The 20,145-nt window shown below is 42.1% G+C and overlaps 1 protein-coding gene across 1 annotated transcript in view; it reads left to right on the top strand.

Moving 5' to 3' along the window:
• LOC149439323 (uromodulin-like) overlaps nucleotides 1–19,148 on the top strand; it is an 82,339-nt gene extending 63,191 nt beyond the window's left edge. Inside the window, exons 7-9 of the mRNA XM_089659207.1 lie at nucleotides 3,256–3,501; nucleotides 7,483–7,639; nucleotides 18,342–19,148. Coding sequence (XP_089515333.1) covers nucleotides 3,256–3,501; nucleotides 7,483–7,639; nucleotides 18,342–18,416 — 478 coding nt within the window. The 3' untranslated portion in view covers nucleotides 18,417–19,148. The remainder of the gene's footprint in view (nucleotides 1–3,255; nucleotides 3,502–7,482; nucleotides 7,640–18,341) is intronic.
• Nucleotides 19,149–20,145: the final 997 nt, after the last annotated feature.

The following is a 20,145-nucleotide window of genomic DNA, read 5'->3' as shown; positions in this document are numbered from 1 at the left end:
CTTGCTGAAGTTCAAACCAAGCTTTAGAATGGGGAAGAAAGGGGATTTAAGTGACTTTGAACATGGCATGGTTATTGGTGCCTGATGGGGTGGTCTGAGTATTTCAAAAACTGTTGATCTACTGGGATTTTCACACACAACCATCTCTAGGGTTTACAGAGAATGGTCTGAAAAGAGAAAATATCCAGTGAGCGGCAGTTGTGTGGATGAAAATGCCTTGTTGATGTCAGAGGTCAGAGGAGAATGGGCAGACTGGTTTCTGTGACATTCAGATGGTAGGGTCAGAATTTGGCATAAACAACATGAATGCATGGATCCATCCTGCCTTGTATCAAGGGTTCAGGCTGGTGGTGATGGTGTAATGGTGTGGAGGGAGGTTCTCTTGGCACTAGCAAGGTAATAAAGTGGCCAGTGAGTGTATTATCCATCACAGGGATCACAGTTCTCTCCCTGACAATGCTTTCATCTGCTTTTCTCTCCAGAATGTCATCTTTGTTCATGCATCACCCAGGGTCAGCATTTACTTCCTGGCTTGGGATAATACAACCAGAAAATGATGTGTCATAATCAGCAGAAGACTGTTGGCTGAGTTAGGGGGCTTGGACACTCGTAGTGTAGGATCAAAGGAAAGCATAGATATGACCATAACTGAAAGCCAAAAGATAATCAAAGCAGATGCTGAAAGTCAAACACCCAGCCCAGTGCAGCAGTCCTGGGATTTGAAAAATGTGCCGCTCCTCTTATCCCTAGAGATGCTGGGATGGAGCAGAGCAATTTTGATTGGTCAGCACTGTCATGTGACTGCATTGGCCATTCAGGACCCCTCTGATGCATTCCTAGGTAAAGAAGATTAAGAACAGTGCATTTTTCAAACCCCCAGATCGTTTCACCAGGCTGCATTGATGGTGAAACTGAATCACCCACAGAGCAGCGGGGACCAGGGAAGGGGGGAGGGTGTAGGGTGTTAGTTCACCTTTTCATTATTGCTGTTAAGGTGAACGTACATTTTAAGGGACAAAAATAGAGCAGAAACAGGCCACCTAAAATGACACGAATAACTAGTGTCATAATCATATCTCCGACTCACTTAATATGTAAGTGTGGATCCATAAACCCAGAGAATGCATACTAAACAATATGGTAGTGTGACAAGAGCACCCCTACCTGAAAAAAAGGAGGTTACTAAATGATCCACGAGGAGTAATATGGATTCAAAAATTACAGACAATATTTTATTTGATCACATAGATCATGAGGAGGTTAAACATAAACACGGTGGACATGTCAAACAAATAAAATCATTTTAAAAGCACTTAGCGTCTTCATTTCAGGGTCATTTTAGCAAGTAGAGTACCATATAAGGCAATATAGGGTAATGGTGAGGTTTTTGTCCTAGGTTTCCATGAATTTCCAGCTTGTATTAGAGTGAACCATATATTCAGCAGATATGTTCCCAATATAGGTCAGGATGTGTAGAGTAGCCTCCTGGTATATGGAAGCTGGAACACAAAAATACACAGTATATATATGAAAATATAGGAGCTGAATCGCATCCAAGCCTCACCAAGCCTCCCTCTACAGTAATTAGTGGACACTTTAATTACCTTCTCAATGGTGAGACTGTCATACCCGCTTCTCAAATGTAGGGACTTCCTGGGTAGCTACCCCAAGTGAAACAAAGTCCACAGTACCAAATGATTCTGGGGATATATATAGAAATTATTGTATAAATCACAGGCATCAAGTAAACCCTGAAAACAAAAACAAAATATAGGTATATTACCATCAGTAAAGATCAAGAGGACTCCCGTCAACTTGAAGTAAGATCAGGTCCTTGATGCTTGTTCAAAGGTGCATATGGGGGTGGGAAGCCAGGTAGTCACAGTACGTAGATACCAAACACATATATTATGTATGTAGCAGGCCGTAAATACCTGAGTCTATATACCCAATGAAGGGTTTCCAAAAATTACTCAATCTGAGAGAATTGAAGCGGTTTAAATACATTTTAAGGGCACTGCCAACATTTTTATTGCTCTTTGTGACCCCAGTGATGAGATTTCCCTATACGTCCTGTCCTGGTGACAGGGTGTCACAGGAACAAAATGCAGAACAAAAACATTCTGGGGAAGGTTAGAATCTGTGTCAGATTTTATTGCTGTATGTGTCTTCCTGTCTCAATGACACCTTTACTTCTTGTCTCAGTAGCAGAGTGACAGAAAGTGAGGGGAAATCTCTCAATAAGTTATGCTCACTGCATTTTGTTTATTTTGGTGGTTTTATGGAGGACACACATAAAGTTATGTGCATAAATAACTGTTTTTACCTCTTGATATATACTGTGTAATACATATACTACACCTGGTATATATACACAATATATTTCAGTGCGCAGTATACGGTATATATATATATATATATATATATATATATATATATATAAATATAACAAAAAACACAAAACACACTACCTACTTTCAAACCAGATCATTTACTGCCACGCCAGCTTCACACTTCCACACTGGTTTGGCCACAGAGCAGTGTACCCGAGGTTTTCGTGTAATCAACAGTGCGGATTGGCCAAAGAAACCAGCTTAAGCTTATCCTTGCTTTTTTTAAAGTGTTACTAAACCCACAACAGTAAAATCAGTCTGTATATGCATTAAAGCATGCTTGTTATACTCACTGTGGAACCTAACGGGGTTAAGCTTGAATTGTGTAAAAATGCCGTTTGATCCTGACTTCTCTGCTCCTCCTCTTGTTCAAATGTCCTCGTCTTATCTCTTGATAAAACAGACTGAACCTTAGCCATTCTGCACATGCTCAGTTCAGTGTGTATTGCTAGAGTGTTTTTTTTTCTTGGGAGAGTGCATGTGATCAGCACAGGGCCAATCAGCACTGTCCAGACAGAGGACAGGGGTTTTGCATCCTCCTAGAGCAGAAAGAAAACTCCTCCTACAAGCTTTAACCATTGCTCTGCTGAACACAGAGAAGTTACAAGACAGCTCTAACTGCTGATGAGAAAAAGGTATTTAGCAGTTTATATTTACTAAAATAATTGCATTTCCATGTTCTGTGTACTGTGGGAGACCAGATATAGTGACAGCGTCCTGGGTTTAGTTACACTTTAATGCATTAAAATGTAATTATTTTTTAGGCAGATGTGTTTTAAGGCTACTGCTACTTCTCAGGAAATAAAGTGTGATTTAACTTGTTACTGGTTTTATTACCTAAAAATGTGTTTTGTTTTCTCAGAACGATATACCTGTCTGGAGCCAATGGAACTGGAATGTATCCCGTTACCATGGCTGCTTATAAAGATTCAACATTTACAATACCATATCAAAATGCAGATGAAGTGACTATTGGAACAATGATCTATGTGGGAATATTTGTGACAGGAGCTGATGGAAAGATATATGTTCTCCGGATAGAGACATGTGTTGCAAGTCCAACAGATAATCGTAATGATGTAAATAGTGTTTATCTTATAAAAAATGGGTAAGTCTGCATTTCTTATACAGCCTTAGAGATGAAAGAAAATGTAAAGACCTAGAACTTCACATAGCACAGAGTGCGAAATACAAAAGAAGCGCAGTTATAACTTAGGAATGAAATAACCTTGCAAACATCTTCCTGATTTAGCTGGAATCAGTATAAGTGGCCTTAGTGTCCTTAGTGTCCTAGACCAGTGTTATCTCCTCTACCCTGATGGCCCGTACACACGATAAAAAAACTGTATGAACATTCCCGTACGAGGAACAATTGGCTGACTATCTGATCGTTAGTATAGTGCTTTCGAAAGCCGACTTTTCAGGAGACACTCTAGAACATTTTTAATCAGCCACTTTTTGTTTAATGTGTACAGTAATTTGAAATAATCAATCAAATCATAAAATAATGCATATGATCAGAAGCACAGAATGACCTTACACTTCCTCTTCTACTATGCTAGTACATAGCTGTTTGCCTACGTTCGCTTTTATTGGTTGAGAATTTTCTTGCACCTTAATGCCATTCTGGCTACATAATGATATGCACTTTTGTGGAAAATTGGATGATCTTTCCTCCGATTTTCTCATAGTGTATACTAGGCTTTAGAAGAAACATTTTACAGAAAATCTTTGTGGAACCTCAATGTAACTTACAGTTGCAAGAAAAAGTATGTGAACCCCTTGGGATTACGTGGAGTTTTGCATGAATTGGGCATAAAATGTGCTCTGAACGTCATCTAAGTCACAACAATAGAAGAACACAGTCTGCTGAACATAATACTACACAAACATTAGATGTTGCCATGGTTTAATTGCACATAACATGTAAACATTCACAGTGCAGGGAGGAAAAAGTATGTGAGGCCCTAGTTTAATGACTTCTCCCAGAGCTAATTGGAGCCAGGAGTAAGCCAACCTTGACTCCAATCAGTGTGATAATATTGGATGTGTTGCTGACAGCTGTCCTGCCCTGAAACACACACCTGTTTTGGGTTTACTGGTTTCAAGAAGCACGGTCTGATGTGAACTATGCCTCGCAGAAAAGAGCTCTCAGAAGACCTACGATCAAGAATTGTTGACTTGCATGAAGCTGGAAAGGGTTACAAAAGTATCTCCAAAAGCCTTGATGTTCAGGTGTCCATGGTAAGACAGACTGTCTACAAATGAAGAAAGTTTAGCACTGTTGCTACTCTCCCTAGGCGTGGTCGTCCTGTAAAAATGACTGCAAGAGCACAGTGCAGAATGCTGCATGAGGTAAAGAAGAATCCCAGAGTGTCAGCTAAAGACCTACAGAAATCTCTGGCACATGCTAACATTTTTGTTGACACGACACATCTACAATAAGGAAAACATTAAACAAGAATGGAGTACATGGGAGGACACCACGGAGGAAGCCATTGCTGTCCAAAAAGAATATTGCAGCACGTTTGAAGTTTGCAAAAGAGCACCTGGATGTTCCACAGCACTACAAACAAAATATACTGTGAACAGATGAAACCAAGATTGAGTTGTTTGGGAAGAACACACAACACTATGTGTGGAGAAAAAAAAAAATGGTACAGCACACCAACATCAAAACCTCATCCCCACTGTAAAACATGGCAGAGGGAGAATCATGGTTTGGGGCTGCTTTGCTGCCTCAGGGCCTGGACGGATTGTTGTCATTGATGGGAAAATGAATTCCAGAGTTTATCAAGACATTTTGCAGGAAAACGTACGACCATCTGTCCGCCAACTGAAGTTCCGCAGAGGATGGGTGATGCAACAGGACAATGACCCAAAGCATACAAGTAATTCAACAAAACAATGGCTGCAACAGCACAAAATACACCTTCTGGAGTGGCCCAGTCAGAGTCCTGACCTCAACCTGATTGAAATGCTGTGGCATAACCTTAAGAGAGCGAATCACACCAGACATCCCAAGAATATTGCTACATTGAAACTGTTTTGTGAAGAGGAGTGGTCCAAAATTATTTCAGATCGTTGTGCAGGTCTGATCTGCAACTACAGGAAACGTTTGGTTGAGGTTATTGCTGCCAAAGGAGGGTCAACCAGTTAAGTCCAAAGGTTCACATACTTTTTCCTCCCTGCACTGTGAATGTTTACATGTTATGTGCAATTAAACCATGGCAACATCTAATGTTTGTGTAGTATTATGTTCAGCAGACTGTGTTCTTCTATTGTTGTGACTTAGATGACGTTCAGAGCACATTTTATGCCCAATTCATGCAAAACTCCACGTAATCCCAAGGGGTTCACATACTTTTTCTTGCAACTGTATTCTACATTGCAGCTTCAGAAAGACAGATATTCCTAAAATCAATAATGTTTGGTCAACCCGGGTGGTCCTGTGCTATCTCCAGTGAAAATGGAGCTTTGTATGTGTCAGCCACCAGGAGGATAAATCTGTTCTATCACAAACAGCAGTATTATAAAATATATATACTTTTATTGGTTAATCGTTAAAAAAACAAAGTCACACTTCACATTTTAAAACTAAATGATCTTTGAAGATATCAGCATGTGGTTGCATTCACATAGCAGTAAGATGCACAATAAGCGTAAAATTAAAAGCATAAAATTGTTCTATATCATCTTCAAAGATCATTTGGTCTAAAAATGTGAAGTGTGATTTCGTTTTTTAATGATGAACCAATAAAAGTATATACACATTTTTTATTACTGTTGTTTGTATGTGTCAGCCACTGGGAGGATAAATCTGTAATATCACATCAAAGACTGGATATAACTGTACACTCCCAGTTTCTGTTCCAGACATATGCTGGGATTGTGCCATGCTGGGGGTACATATATTAAATTCCAGACCCATTTTCCATCTTATAGATACAATAATTTTTGCCCTTCACTGCAGAACCATTTTAGCATGTCCCCATTATTGTGTTGTGGCGTCATCCATTCTAAATAAATTCTGCACTAAGGCAATTGCATTTCAGCATACTGCATGCACAGTAACACACTGGTGCATTGTGTTGCCAGAAAAAGGTAAGGCCCAATTTTATGTGGACTGAGGTGCGTTGGCAGCCCATTGAAAATAAATGGACTTCCTGAATGCAACATGTGCTAGCATGTTGGTAGTAACGTCGGAACAAAGTCATCCACGGCCAATATGGCAAACTGTGACCAATCCCCTCCTGATGTGCGCACTTCATAGTTTTCGTCAGCTAGGAACCCACTCTTAGCTGCTACAGCGCCTATCTTACCATCCATTTGCAGTTCTCCAGTCTGCTAATGAGATTTCGCGTGTGCCTGGAAGTGCGGTGTCATGTTGTGGGACCTGCTGTGTGTTCTCCATCGGTCTCCTAATACTGATTGTGAATAGTGTCAGACCAGTCAGAGGCAAAACACAAGCCAGGGCACCAAGGGCATTGCTAGGATTGTGTAAGACTTGAGGTACTGGACAGTTCAGCTAGAGGCAAGGTGTGGTGCACCTATGCAAGGAACTGATGGTGGGGCCACCTTGTACTAACAGAGGGAAGGGTTTAAAGGGTATAGTTAAATAGGACCTCCGCCTGTATGCTATAAATATATATAGTACCCTAATAAAGAGCCCATGTGGCAAACTCTATCAAAGGCAAAGAAATGAAATGGTTCAATAAGATCATTGCTGATTTCCTTGAGGTGATTGTAGCTGTATTAGTTCACTTGTGTCAGAAACAATTGAGTACTGTCCGTGATACTTTTTTATTTCACTAACAAACAATTTTCAGGACAAGCTGCTTGGACCCTGAAGTAGGGGACATACCCCTAAAGGTTGTCCTGAAAGTTGTATGTTAGTGCAAATAAAAATAAAAATAAAAAAAGTATCACGGACAGTACTCAATTGTATCATTGTTGATTTAAAATCAAGGCAAAAATCAAATCCTAAATTATGAAAAGTAATATTTCATTTTCCTACGTCATGCTAAAACCTGCCAGTTTAGTCAGCAGTGTAACCAAAAAATTCTTGTACGTTTTTTCTTCTTTACAGCTGCACCCAGGAACCTGTTTCCACAACTGTGTTACAAAATAGAAATGCATTAGAAGCAGCTTTCAGTATAAGCTCATTTCAGTTTCAAAATCAGGCCAATGTATACCTTTTCTGTGATGTACGTTTGTGTGACAACACCACTGCAACATGTTCTGGGGTAAGTGATAAATACCTTTTCTCTGAAAAGAGGCTGAGATTGTTTGGCAGCAATGAAGCATTTCTCAAGGTGTCCATAGGCATTACATGACAGTTTAGATTGTGTCACGTACCTGACCGGAGGCTTCAGTAGAGAGAGGGCTCCCCTTACGGCTAAGTGCAGTGCACCCCTGGAGGTAGAAACAGGAGGTGCAGTGCCCAAAGAAGCATGGGTTGCCAGTGGTGTTGCTGCTTGGAAATGTCTGATGAGATGGAACCCGTGGGTGCTCCAGTTGTAGGAGGAGTTTCTTCAGGGAACACATGGATCCCGGAGGATGGGTAGTGTAGTCAGTAACCAGAGCCAGGATCAATATGGAACAGCAGACAAGAGCAACGTCTGGATCAAGCCGGGGTCATACACAGAGTAGCAGCAGACAGGAGCGATGTCAGGATCAAGCCGGGGTCATACACAGAGCAGTAGACAGGAACAAGGTCAGGATCAAGCCGGGTCGGTAACAGGAAATCAGCAGGGAACACAGGAACGGGAGGGGCTGACAATAATCCAGCAATCACTGAGCAGAGCTGCAGTCCTTATAAAGGCCAGAGCGTCAGCAATTAGTGCACCCTGCGTATGCTGGTGTGTTTTCGTGCACAGGAATGTTTTATTACGTGTCGCCCACCTATGCGCACTTCTTTGCACGAATTGGCGCATTTGCTCGGGCTTCCTCGTCTTTTCCTCTGACAGTGCCCTCCCCCAAGGGGCAGCCTCCAGATGCCCAGGTGGGCTCGTTTTTTCAGGGAATCTGTTAAAAAAAAATTTAGAAGCAGCTTAGGAGCATGCACATTTCTTGCTGGCTCCCAGGAACTCTCCTCCGGCTTATACCCTTTCCATTTAACCAGATATTGAATCTGTCTCCCCCTTTTCCATCCATCCAAGATGGTTTCAACTTCAAACTCGATGTCTTCCCCTACCGTGAGTGGCAGTGGGGGCAGTTCCTCTCTTTCAGGGATAGGGCACATTACGGCTGGTTTGAGTAGAGAAACATGGAAGACAGGGTGAATCTTATAAGAGTCGGGTAAGTCCAGTTCGAAGGCCACAGGGTTAATCTCCCTTTTGATTTTAAAGGGTCCAATGAACCTGAGACCTAGTTTTCATGAAGGGCAAGCAAGTTTGAGATTGGTTGTAGCAAGCCACACTTTGTCTCCCACTTTCCACCCAGGGTTACCTCTTCTCTTATCAAATTGTTTCTTGTAATCCTCCTGAGCTTTTTGCATGGTCCTCTGGAGTATCTGGCAATTGGATTGTATGAAAGTTAGTCTATCCTGGACTGCAGGTACTGATGCTTCTGGAATGGCATCCGAAATTAAGGAAGGGTGAAAACCATAATTTGCCCAGAAAGGAGGTTGGTGGAAGCATGGACAGAGTTGCTGTAGGCGAATTCTGCACAGGGAAGAAGAGATGCCAAGTTATCCTGAGAAAAGGTGGAGAAGCATCTTAGGTATTGCTCCAAAGTTTGGTTAGTCCTCTCCGTTTGCCCATTACTCTGGATAAGCAGAGGAGAGTCATTTTCGATATTCAGGGATTTGTACAAAGATCTCCAAAATTTGGACATAAATTGTACCCCCCTGTCAGAAACTATATTGTTGGGTATCCCGTGTAGTCTTACTATCGCCTTAATAAATGTTTGAGCAGTTTCAGTAACGGAATGAGCCATTTTGGACAGTCTATCCACTACCACCAGGAAGGTGGTGAATCCCTCAGAGGGAGGTAAGTCCACAATAAAGTCCATAGAAATCATCTTCCAAGGCTGTTCAGGAACGGGCAGGGGTCTCAGCAAGCCCCAGGCTCTGGTATGGCTCCCCTTATTGCGTAGATAAGTTGCGCAGGAGTTAACATACTCTTTACAGTTCTGTCTTAGGTTTGGCCACCAAAAGAATCTTTGGACAAGTTCAGTGGTTTTCCATACCCCGAAGTGACCTGCAAGCAAGTGGTCGTGGCATATCTTAAATATCTGTGGCCTGACTTCTTGGGGAATGAAGATCTTGTTCTCATGCCACAAGAAATCCTAATGCTTCCTTAAGGATAACCTCTCAGACCCGGCATAAGAAAGTGAAGCTTGTTTAATTGCTGCTTTTAGATCAGGTTGAATGAGTAGGAAGTTATGTGGAGATAAAATAGTACTGGGAGCAGCTGTTTGAGGAGTGTCTGGGATCATACGGGACAGGGCATCTGCTTTCCAGTTTTTAGACCCTGGACGGTATGTTAGATGAAAATTGAACCTTGAAAAGAATAAGGCCCATCGAGTTTGTCTTGGTCTTAACTGTTTTTCGGTTCGAAGATGATACGGTGAGCAGAGCCTTCAAAGAGGTAGCGCCACTCTTCTAATGCAGATTTAATGGCCAGTAATTTGCGGTCCCCCACGTCATAATTTTTCTCCAGTTGATTCATCTTTCGAGAGAAAAAGGCCACTGGGTGCAAGAGAGCCTTGGGCCCCTGACGTTGTTAAAGGATTGCTCCTGTGGCAATCTCCAAGGCATCAACCTCAAGGACAAAAAGGGCAGAGTCGGGTTGGGCTGCTGTAGCACGGAGCAGAAATAAATAGAGTCTTCAGCTTGTCAAAGGCCCCTTGGACTTCCGGAGGCCACTGGAATCGGGTATGTATCCGAGTTAATTGGGTAATGGGAGCAATGATAGAGAAAGAAGTTCTTGATAAATCTCCTGTAAAAATTGGCAGAGCCCACAAATCTTTGGATACCTTTCTTATCAGTGGGGGCCGGCCAGTTGGTGATGGCAGCTACCTTCTGGGGGTCCATAGAAATCCCATTAGTGGAAATGATCAAGCCAGGAAATGGATTGATAGGTTTTTCAAATTCGCATTTCTCCGCCTTTGCATATAATACATGCTGTCTTAGGGTAGCTAGGACTTTGACATGCACTTGGTAGAGTTCCAGGGTGGCAGAAAAGAGAAGGATATAGTCAAGGTAGACTATCAAGAAGTGATCCAAGAATTTCCAGAAAATGTCGTTCACGAGGTGTTGAAAGGTTGCGTTACACAACGCAAAGACATAACCAGGTACTCTAAGTGCCTAAAGCAGGTTCTAACAGCTGTCTTCTATTCATCTCCTTTGCGGAATCTTTGGAAGAGCTCCGGGACCAGAGGGAGCGTATAATTATTTTTGATAGTTACTTTATTTAGTCCTCAGTAATCCACACAAGGCCTGAGTGAGTGATCCTTTTTCTCCACGAAGAAGATTCCAGCACCAGCAGGAGAAGATGAGCGAATGAACCCATTAAGATTCTCGTCAATGTACACTCTTAAAACCTCCAGCTCAACTTCGGATAATGGAAAAATTCACCCAAAGGGAATCTCTGCCCCGGGAAGGAGTTCGATAGGACAGTCATATGGCCGGTGAGGTGGTAGCGTGTCGGCCTTCCGTTTATCAAATTTGACTGGTGTCGGGCACCGTTTGAACGGTCAGGCAACTGGAAGAGTCTGAGTTCAGGGGGAAAGCAATGTTGTAGACAGTAGATGGAGGATAAGGAAAATCGTTCCTGTAGGCCAGTCCACATGAGGGTTAGGTGCCCGAAGCCACGGTATTCCTAGGATGATCGGGAACATGGGGGAGTACAAGATGTCAAAGCACAGAAATTCTTGATGGGCTGAATCTGTGGATGTCAAAATAGGAATGGTTTCTTGTGTTACAGGACCAGATCGAAGAAAAGTCCCATCGGCTAAATGGACTGCGAGTCTTTGTTTTTTGTCTCTCAGTGGAACCTGCAATTTCTTTGCTAGGGTGACGTCCACAAAACAGCTGCATGCCCCTGAGTCAATGATTGCTTGGAGCTTGATTTCCCGCCACCTGCAACAGGATAGGTAGAACAAGGTGAGCTGGTAATGATCCAGACATCTGAGAGTAAATAGCCTGTGGAGGGATAGACTTACTAGGTCACACAGGACAATTCGTAAGAAATGTCCAGCCATTCCACAGTAGAGGCAGAGGTTAGACTGTCTCTGACGTGTGTTTTCATCTGGGGACAAGGAGGAGCGAACTAGGCCAATCTGCATAGGTTCAGTTTCGGCAACAGGAGCAGGTGGCACAGTGGGCAGAGGAGCAGAAAAGGAAGGCACCTTAGGTAGCATCCAGGAGGGACGGTAGGAATTAGATCTTTCCGATCACCGTTCCCGCAGGCGATGGTCTATCTGGATGGCCAACTGGATGAGGCCTTCAAGAGAGGTAGGAGCCTCGGCTCTGGCTAATTCATCTTTGAGTCCTTCAAAGAGACCAAGCTGATACTGGTATCTGAGGGCGGCTTCATTCCAGCCTGTGTCTGCTGACCATTTACCGAATTCAACCGTATAATCTTCCACTGGTCGGCGACCTTGTTGGAGGAAGTGAAGAGCAGCTTCTGCTGTGGGCATGCGTTGGGGATCGTCATAGAGTTGGGACATGGCGTTGAAAAAGGTAGTAACAGAGTTCAGAACTGGACTCTTTTGCTCCAGGAGGTGATGTGCCCAGGACTGAGGTTCATCAGTAAGTAGTGAGATGATGAACCCCACCTTCAGACTCTAAAGAAAAAGTTCTGGGTTGAAGTGCCAAAATATAACAGACAAGCATTATTAAACGCCCTGAACCTTCGACGATCTCCAGAAAAGCGCTCCGGGACTGGTAATCTTGGCTCTGGTGAAGGTAGCATTACTGTGGGAGCGACTGCAGGGCCTTCTTGAACAGAAGCAGAAGATGCAGAGGGTACCCTGGGTGGGTTTTGGTCAGCAGGAGCTGAAGGATTCTGCAGGCAACCTTCCAATTGGAAATACCCTTCTTGTAGGGTTTTGACCGCTTGCGTGAGGGTGGCATCCTGCTGGCACAGAGCCTCTATCGGGGAAACACCTCACTCAGTCTCTGACATTATGGCTGGATTATGCTGTCACGTACCTGACCGGAGGCTGCAGTAGAGAGAGAGGGCTTTTCTTACGGCTAAGTTCAGTGCGCCCCTGGAGGTGGAAACAGGAGGTGCAGTGCCCAAAGAAGCACGGGTTGCCAGTGGTGTTGCTGCTTGGAGAGGTCTTTTGCTACAACAGAATTTTACTTAGATGTGGCAAATAAACACAACCACAAATGCTGGAAACATACAATAAATTTACATACACCCAGCCCAAAGGCAGAGACCCTTGTGCTGCACAGCACGGCGCCTTCTGATGAATGAAGGTAGAAAGTGAAGTAATTTACCTAGTGGCGGGCACAACTAGGCTGCCACACCTTACTTTTTATTACCCTAAAAGAGCAGGGTGTATGGTATGGGCTGGCCTGCGGTGCAGCACAACAGCTTACAATCTTACACAGATCTACAGTATTCCCCCTCCCATAACTGGTCCTGTAGCACGTGCCTGAGTATTCCTTCTCAGCAAAATGCCAGTCTGGCTTGAGTTTGTAGGATTTTATCAGCTCTCCAATGTGAAATGTCACTTTAAGTTGTGAAGTCCTTCCAATAATCAGTAACAACACTTGTGGCCTGACACAAACAGAGACCCTAACTAAATATAGGCCTGGACTCAGTCTATAGGCGCCAACACTGAAATGAGGTGCGTGCACGATCTTACCGACCCGGGTCTGCTTTATATCCGCTGGTGACTCTGAACAGAACAAATGTCTCTCTCGTAAGCGTGCGGTCTCGCCGTATAGGTCGCTTAGTTCCTCTGATCTCATCAGCTTCCTGGCAGCAATCTCATCAGCTTCACTCAGCTGCAGCTCTGGTCACTGAGGGAAGCACTCACACCTCGAGGTCATCGGATTCTCAGCTTACACTGCCCCTTCATTCAGCATCGTCCAAAACATGGCTGCAGTCTCCTCTTCCTGTTCTCTCAACTCTGTCAGAAAACTCCACCTCTTCCTGAATATAGAAATATCTATGCAGTCTGAGGCTGTGTTAGAAAAACAGTGACATCTTGTGGCTAAACTGCAGAATGTCAGTCAGAACATTTAATTTACTCCACACAAGCAGTATTCAAACAATGAGGGCTGTTTCTCCATCTCACAGTCATACACAGAGTAGCAGACAGGAACAAGATCAGGAGCAAGCCGGGATCATACACAGAGCAGCAGACAGGAACAAGGTCAGGATCAAGCTGGGTCGGTAACAGGAAATCAGCAGGAAACTCAGGCACACAGGAACGGGAGGGGCTGACGATAATCCAGCAATCACGGAGCAGAGCTGCAGTCCTTATAAAGGCCACTGAGTGTCAGCAATTAGTGCACCCTGCGTGTGCTGGTGTGTTTTCGTGCACAGGAATGCTTTATTACGTATTGCCCGCCTATGCGCATGCGCACTTCTTTACACGAATTGGCGCATTTGCCCGGGCTTCCTCGTCTTTTCCTCTGACAGGTTGTCTACTGGCTAGGAGCAACATGCCATACACTGTGGTTGATCTGCCTTCCCATTGAGATACCATTCATGTTAAGAATTTCAGCAGTTGCCACCTATGGCTCTGGGCTGTCAGATCTTCACTAGCTGTGAAGATGCCTATTACTGTCCATGGCCACCTGAAAGTGATTTTTTCATGACAGAAGAAGTACAGGGTTGCCATTGCTGGCCTCCTTCTGAAAACTGTAGCTGCCTGGCTATATCTGATTAAAGCAGTATTGAACCCAAACCAAAAATGTAATATATTGCAGCTTACCAATGATTAGATGTGTTAGCTGCATTAGTTTTCTTTTTTAGGCGTATTTCCCCCCTCAGTTTTCACCTGGTGATCTGGCCAGTAACACATCACCTGTATTAGAGTGCCCCCACTCTGGATGAAGGAGCACAAGGGGCAACTTTGGACAGCAGCATTCTCGGTCTCGGGGAAGGGGAGTGTTAGATGTACTCGCAGTTTTAAATACACTAACAAATTGAAGCCACACTCTGAGTAATACTTTATAAGCAGTTACAGCACACAGTTTTGTTCCTTTTGGGATAAAGGCTTTACATGAATAAATTAAATCTGATCATTGCAAGCACCCTTGCCAGTGGAAGATGTTTTCTCTCATCCCTGCAACTGATACTTCTAGGCGAGCACTTGTTCTTTTGGGGGGAAAAAAAAACAGACTTACTGGCCAGCACACTAGATGAAAATAAAAAAGCCTAAAAAAGAAAACAAATGCAGACATCACATCTAAGAATTGGTAAGCTGCAATATAATAAATGTTTGCTTTCGGCTTATTACCGCTTTAAGTACTTTTAACCATTAGCCGCCCGGCCAATGGCCGTTTGGCGGCTTCAGATGTGTCTCTGCATTCCGGGTGCACGCCATTTGGCGTGCTCCCGCACATGCGCCATTTGCGCTAATGCAGAGCGGCACAGCAGTGCGATCTGTCACCGGCCGTGCACCTCGGACACGGCCGGTGACAGATCCGAGTACCGGCTCCCGTTGCTGGTACCATGTGACCTGCTGTGACCAATCACAGCAGGTCACATGACAGTTGTATACAATGGATGGCTTCATTCATGATGCCATCCATTGTATACTAGTGCCTAGCTGTGAATGGTCACAGCTAATCACATGCACATGTCATGTGATTAGCTGTGACCAAATCACAGCTAAGCACAAAAAAAAAAAAAAAAAGCTGAATGAATCGATTTCATTCAGGTAAATGCTTGCTTATAGCAAAGTAATTCTTTGCTATAAGCAAATTGTGTAAAAAAAAAAAAATACTGATCACTTCCCCAAAGTAGTACAATGTTACTATGGTAACATTGTACTATTTTGGTCATAGTAAAATATGAAAAAAAATCTTAAAAAAAATAAAAAAAATGTAATAAAAAATTAAATATAATAAAAAAATAAAAAAAATAAAAAAAATATATATATATATATTTTTTTCATACTGTCACCATTCAGTGTCCCTGTTCACCGCCATGCCAGTTATATGATGATGCTGTACTGCACTGGTGACAGTATGTAAAAAAAAAAATAGTGAAAATAATTTTTTTCATTTTTTCATTTTCCGAAAAATTGACAAAAAAAATACAACTTCAAAAAACTCGCCATGCCTCTTATGAAGTACGTCGGACTGTCTACTCTGCAAAAAGGGGTCATTTGGGGATATCTGTACTATTGACATTCTTGGACCTCAAGAAATTAGATTAGCTGTCAGTACTTCAGGATTGATCAATATTCAGATCTATACCATAGTTTGTGAACTCTATAACTTTCCTACAAACTAAAAAATACATCCTAATTTGGGTTATTTTCACCAAAGACATGTAGTAGAATACATCTCGGCCTAAATGTATGAAGAACAATTATTTATTTGTAAACTTTTATAACAGAAACAAAGAAAAATGTGTTTTTTTTTCAAAATGTTTGGTCTTTTTTTGTTAATTTAGCAAAAAATAAAAACCCCAGTGGTGATTAAATACCACCAAAAGAAAGCTCTAGTTGTGTGAAGAAAATGATAAAATTTTAGTTTGGGTACAGTGTTGTATGACCGCGCAATTGTCATTCAAAGTGTGAGAGCTCTGAAACCTGAAAAATGGCCTGGGCAGGAAGGTGTAAAATTACACGGTATTGAAACGGTTAAATAAACATTCATGCTGTAAATGAGTGTCAGAAAAGTGTCAAAACTTGTTGCAGGTTAGTGACTCAGGGAGCATTGCAGCCAAAGCATCAGGATGACAGCCAGGGAACTAGCATTCTCAGAGTTTTGCAATGGCATCCTCCATAATCTCACATGAAAAATTTTCTTTAAAGGACAACAGTATTCTCATATAACTTAAAACCCCACTCTGGACTGCTGTTACATTACCCATGTATTGGGGTCCCCCATGCAGTGAAATATGGACATGGGTTAAATGCTCATGTGACTAGGGGGGCAGGAATAGGTCATGCTTACCTTATGTTTCACTCCCACAGGCTTCTTTCTCCTCATTCAATGCTGCTTCACTTCACTGCCCGGCCAGTTGCAGCTCTATGATGTGATCATGCAGAGAGAATGGAATATTTGTACTTCCCCCCCCCCCCCCCCCTAGCTAAACAAGCATTTATCCATGTAGTGCATGGGGGACCCTGCATGGGTACATTTAACAGCAGCCTGGAGTTGGGCTTTAACTCTGAAAGCCCCTTTCTTTCCCTTTATGCTACTAGACATCCTTTACATACCTCAGATTAGCAGATCACCTGGACTTGGAGTCATGGTCTATGTTGTCCTCCTTCAAGCCGGTTAGGAAATGTACAGCTGTATCTTCATAGGCTGCTTTAGTTATTTTCATGCAGAAGACAGCCAGAGTTTCATTTCATTTTGTTCATGAGACAGGAATCTTATTTCTCATGTTCTAGTTTGTATAGCCATACAGTATTATACTTTTTAAACTCTAATTTATATATAAAAGTGCAGAAACCTTTTGAAGACCTCTCATTTAATGACCTATCTAATGACCTATGGAGTGCGTAAATATATATGAATGGAAACCCTGAAACAATATACAGCATGTGGATCCTGTAATTGCAAAAAGGGAAAGGGACCTGTCTGGGTTCAATAAGCAGGGGTCTGCTTCTAGTCAGCAAAATGTAACTTATAGAATCCATACAGTAAGCCAACAAAACACTGCTTTTAAGGCCTCTTGCACACAGCAATTAAAGAATATGAAAACCCAACATTTCCTATTCCTGATATGTGCCTGCTGTACCATGTACTTGTATAAAAAATTATCCAGTCCCTCTGCTTTCCTATTAAAAACTGACCACACTAGGCAGGAGAGCACAGCATGGTCAGTTCTCTAGTTGTGCTGGGAACTCAGCCTGTTCTCCTCCAATGAGCAGACTTATCCTGGCACACTGCCCCCTGCACAGCCACTCACTGGGAAGATCAGTGTGCTGCTGTTTCTCCTACCCCAGTAATGCAGCTGAGAACAGAGAGAATGTGAGCACTTACAAAAAAAGCATTATAAATATCTCCCCCCCCCCCTTTTTTTTGTATGTATGCACAAATATTTTGCCTTTCATTTCTACTTTAAAGAATAGGTTCACCTTTGGGAATATGTTACATGTTCCCACTGCTGCAGCTTCTGCCCTATTCGCCGCCTCTAGTGACAGCAAACCAGGGATCTTCTCCCTAAACTTGCTGTCACAGATTTAAAAAAAAAAAAAAAACCATGGCCGTGTGCGGATCTGTTCTGTGAATGGAGTGATGGAATTCTATGAATGGGAGAACTACAAGTACCGATAGTCTTTGTGGCTGTCAGCTTGTAGTTCTCAATGAAGTACCAGGGTGCTGTTGAGTGAATTAGGCAGTTCATTGTGTAAATGCCTGTATGTATGAAGTAAGAGCAGACAGCTTTTTTTTTTTTTTTACAAAGGTGATCTTATCCTTTAAACTGAACGGGTTGTTTTACAAGGTGAGGGTTTACGTTTACAATCACTTTATGTACAGCATATGGGCATACAGTGTAAAATACATATTTTGTTGTGGTGCTCAAGAGTCACAGCTGCAGCGAATTCTTGCCTACAGGAATGCATTACAAAAAATGCCATGTGCGTAGCTGCCGGCACACGCATGTACTCACACACACGTATGGATGTATTTTTCCAGACTTAACATTTAATGCATGTGTGAATAGATGCTGGTGCTAGCAGTTACTTGTGCCATGCTATTTTTATAGAATAAATATCTAGAATCTCTGTGTGATTTCCTATGATCAGACATGTCAGCCAGTCTAACAGCTTTTTTTTTTTTGCTTTCCACAGTGCAGTGCTTCTAAATCCTACAACACAGCTACTAATGAAGTCAAGATAGGCCTAAACTTGGCAGGGACGGCATAATAATTATATACATCTCAGGAGTGCTTTGAAGGTTTGTGGCGACCCATCAAAACATGACAAGGTCTTTCATCAAAACATGACAAGGTCAAGCAAAAACACAGGACCACTGACCAGAGGGAAGAAGTAGAGCACACAGAGTAGTATAGTCATCTCATATGTAGCTGGAGTGTTGGAAAAGCTCAGAAGAATCCTTAACAAACATCACAGCCCTTTGTCCTTCAACACATGTCCTAATGATTAACCCTTCTTCAGGACTTGATCAGTAGATATTAAAACCACAATGAGCACAGTTGTGCATTATGCTACCACACACTTAGTAAACTACTTACCTCTAACCCCTGAATGGGCACTCTTTGGCCTAATCAGCATCCCAGGTGTTAAAATCTCAAGAGGATGTAAACAACTTCTAATTGTCATATCCCCTGTAGCATGGAAAAAAAAAACATTTTACATAAGTGGATCTACCCAGAACCCCCCACCATTTCTCTCTTTGTAGACAAACTCTCCTATGTTTTCCATATGGAATGGGTGGAGGCCTCCTTACATAGGGAGTCACAGGTCCAAAAATTATTTGATATCTGGGAATCTTTCATTCAAACCTTGCCTACAGATACCCAAGAATTGATGGTACAATGTTTTCAATATACACAATGGTTTCAAACCAGACTGTTAACCAATGACCCTCCAACTAATATCGTACCCTCCAAGTAAAATTAAAATATATTTTACGCTGTAACAGCTAAAGTCTCTCCTCCTTCCATCATCTGCTAGTTGTTGGACTGTCTGCCATCCATCTTTTTGTTTCTTAATGTCCATCCTTAAACCCAGCACTGATACCTGGTTCTCAAACTATACTGACAAACTGTATGCTTTCAATTTTGTATTGTTCTGCTGGACAAATGTTGTGGCTATTTTCATCAAAAAAAACAACATTAAAAAAAAAAAAACACACACAATGAGGTGCAATAGAAGACCTATGTTAGGGCTTGATAAAGACTATCATCTGTTAACGGCACTAGGTGCTAAGGTTAAAATAAAAATGCTGTGGATAAAGTGATAATTCACCACATTTGAGGCCATGTATACATATGGGTACAATATTAAAAGGCAACCTCATAAAACATAGTAAAATATAATGACGACATAAAACAATGTAGGATCAGACAGAACATTCTGAAACATAATAAAACCCCAATAAGAGTAAGAGGATTGTAAAACTTTATAAAACCCCAAAGATATCACTAACCTAGAGAAGTACAGTACATTGCTACAGATGGGACAAGATTACTAAGAAACATCCATTAGGACCCTCTACACCAAAAAATGTAAATCAACTATAGAATGATTATATAAGAAGTACATAATACATGCATGGACCAAATTTGTAGAATGAATAAAAATAAGGTTCATACCAAAATTAAGATAGAAATGGTGTTGCTAGATATGAAGAATAAAACAATCTGCTGATAGTTACAACACTAAACAGGTAGAAAACATAAAATAAAGTGAATGAAACAATATCCTTATTTTCCAAGAATCATCCATACACATCCAGTACACAAAGCGGTAGTGAACAGCAGCAAAAAAAAAAATCAGGCCCTGGGCAGATTAAGTCATAATGTGCTAGTATGCACCACATACTAGCACATTATGACAGACTTACCTGAAAATGAAGCCCTCCAGCGATGCACTGTCACATCTGTAGGTGTCTCCATATTCACCCGGTCTT

The sequence above is a fragment of the Staurois parvus genome, unplaced genomic scaffold (genome assembly GCF_062004578.1).
Source record: "Staurois parvus isolate SC_StPar_1 unplaced genomic scaffold, SC_StPar_1.0 ptg001134l, whole genome shotgun sequence".
In the NCBI taxonomy this organism is placed as follows: domain Eukaryota; kingdom Metazoa; phylum Chordata; class Amphibia; order Anura; family Ranidae; genus Staurois; species Staurois parvus.
Note: the sequence above shows the minus strand (reverse complement) of the source record. Positions and strands in the feature narration are given on the sequence as shown.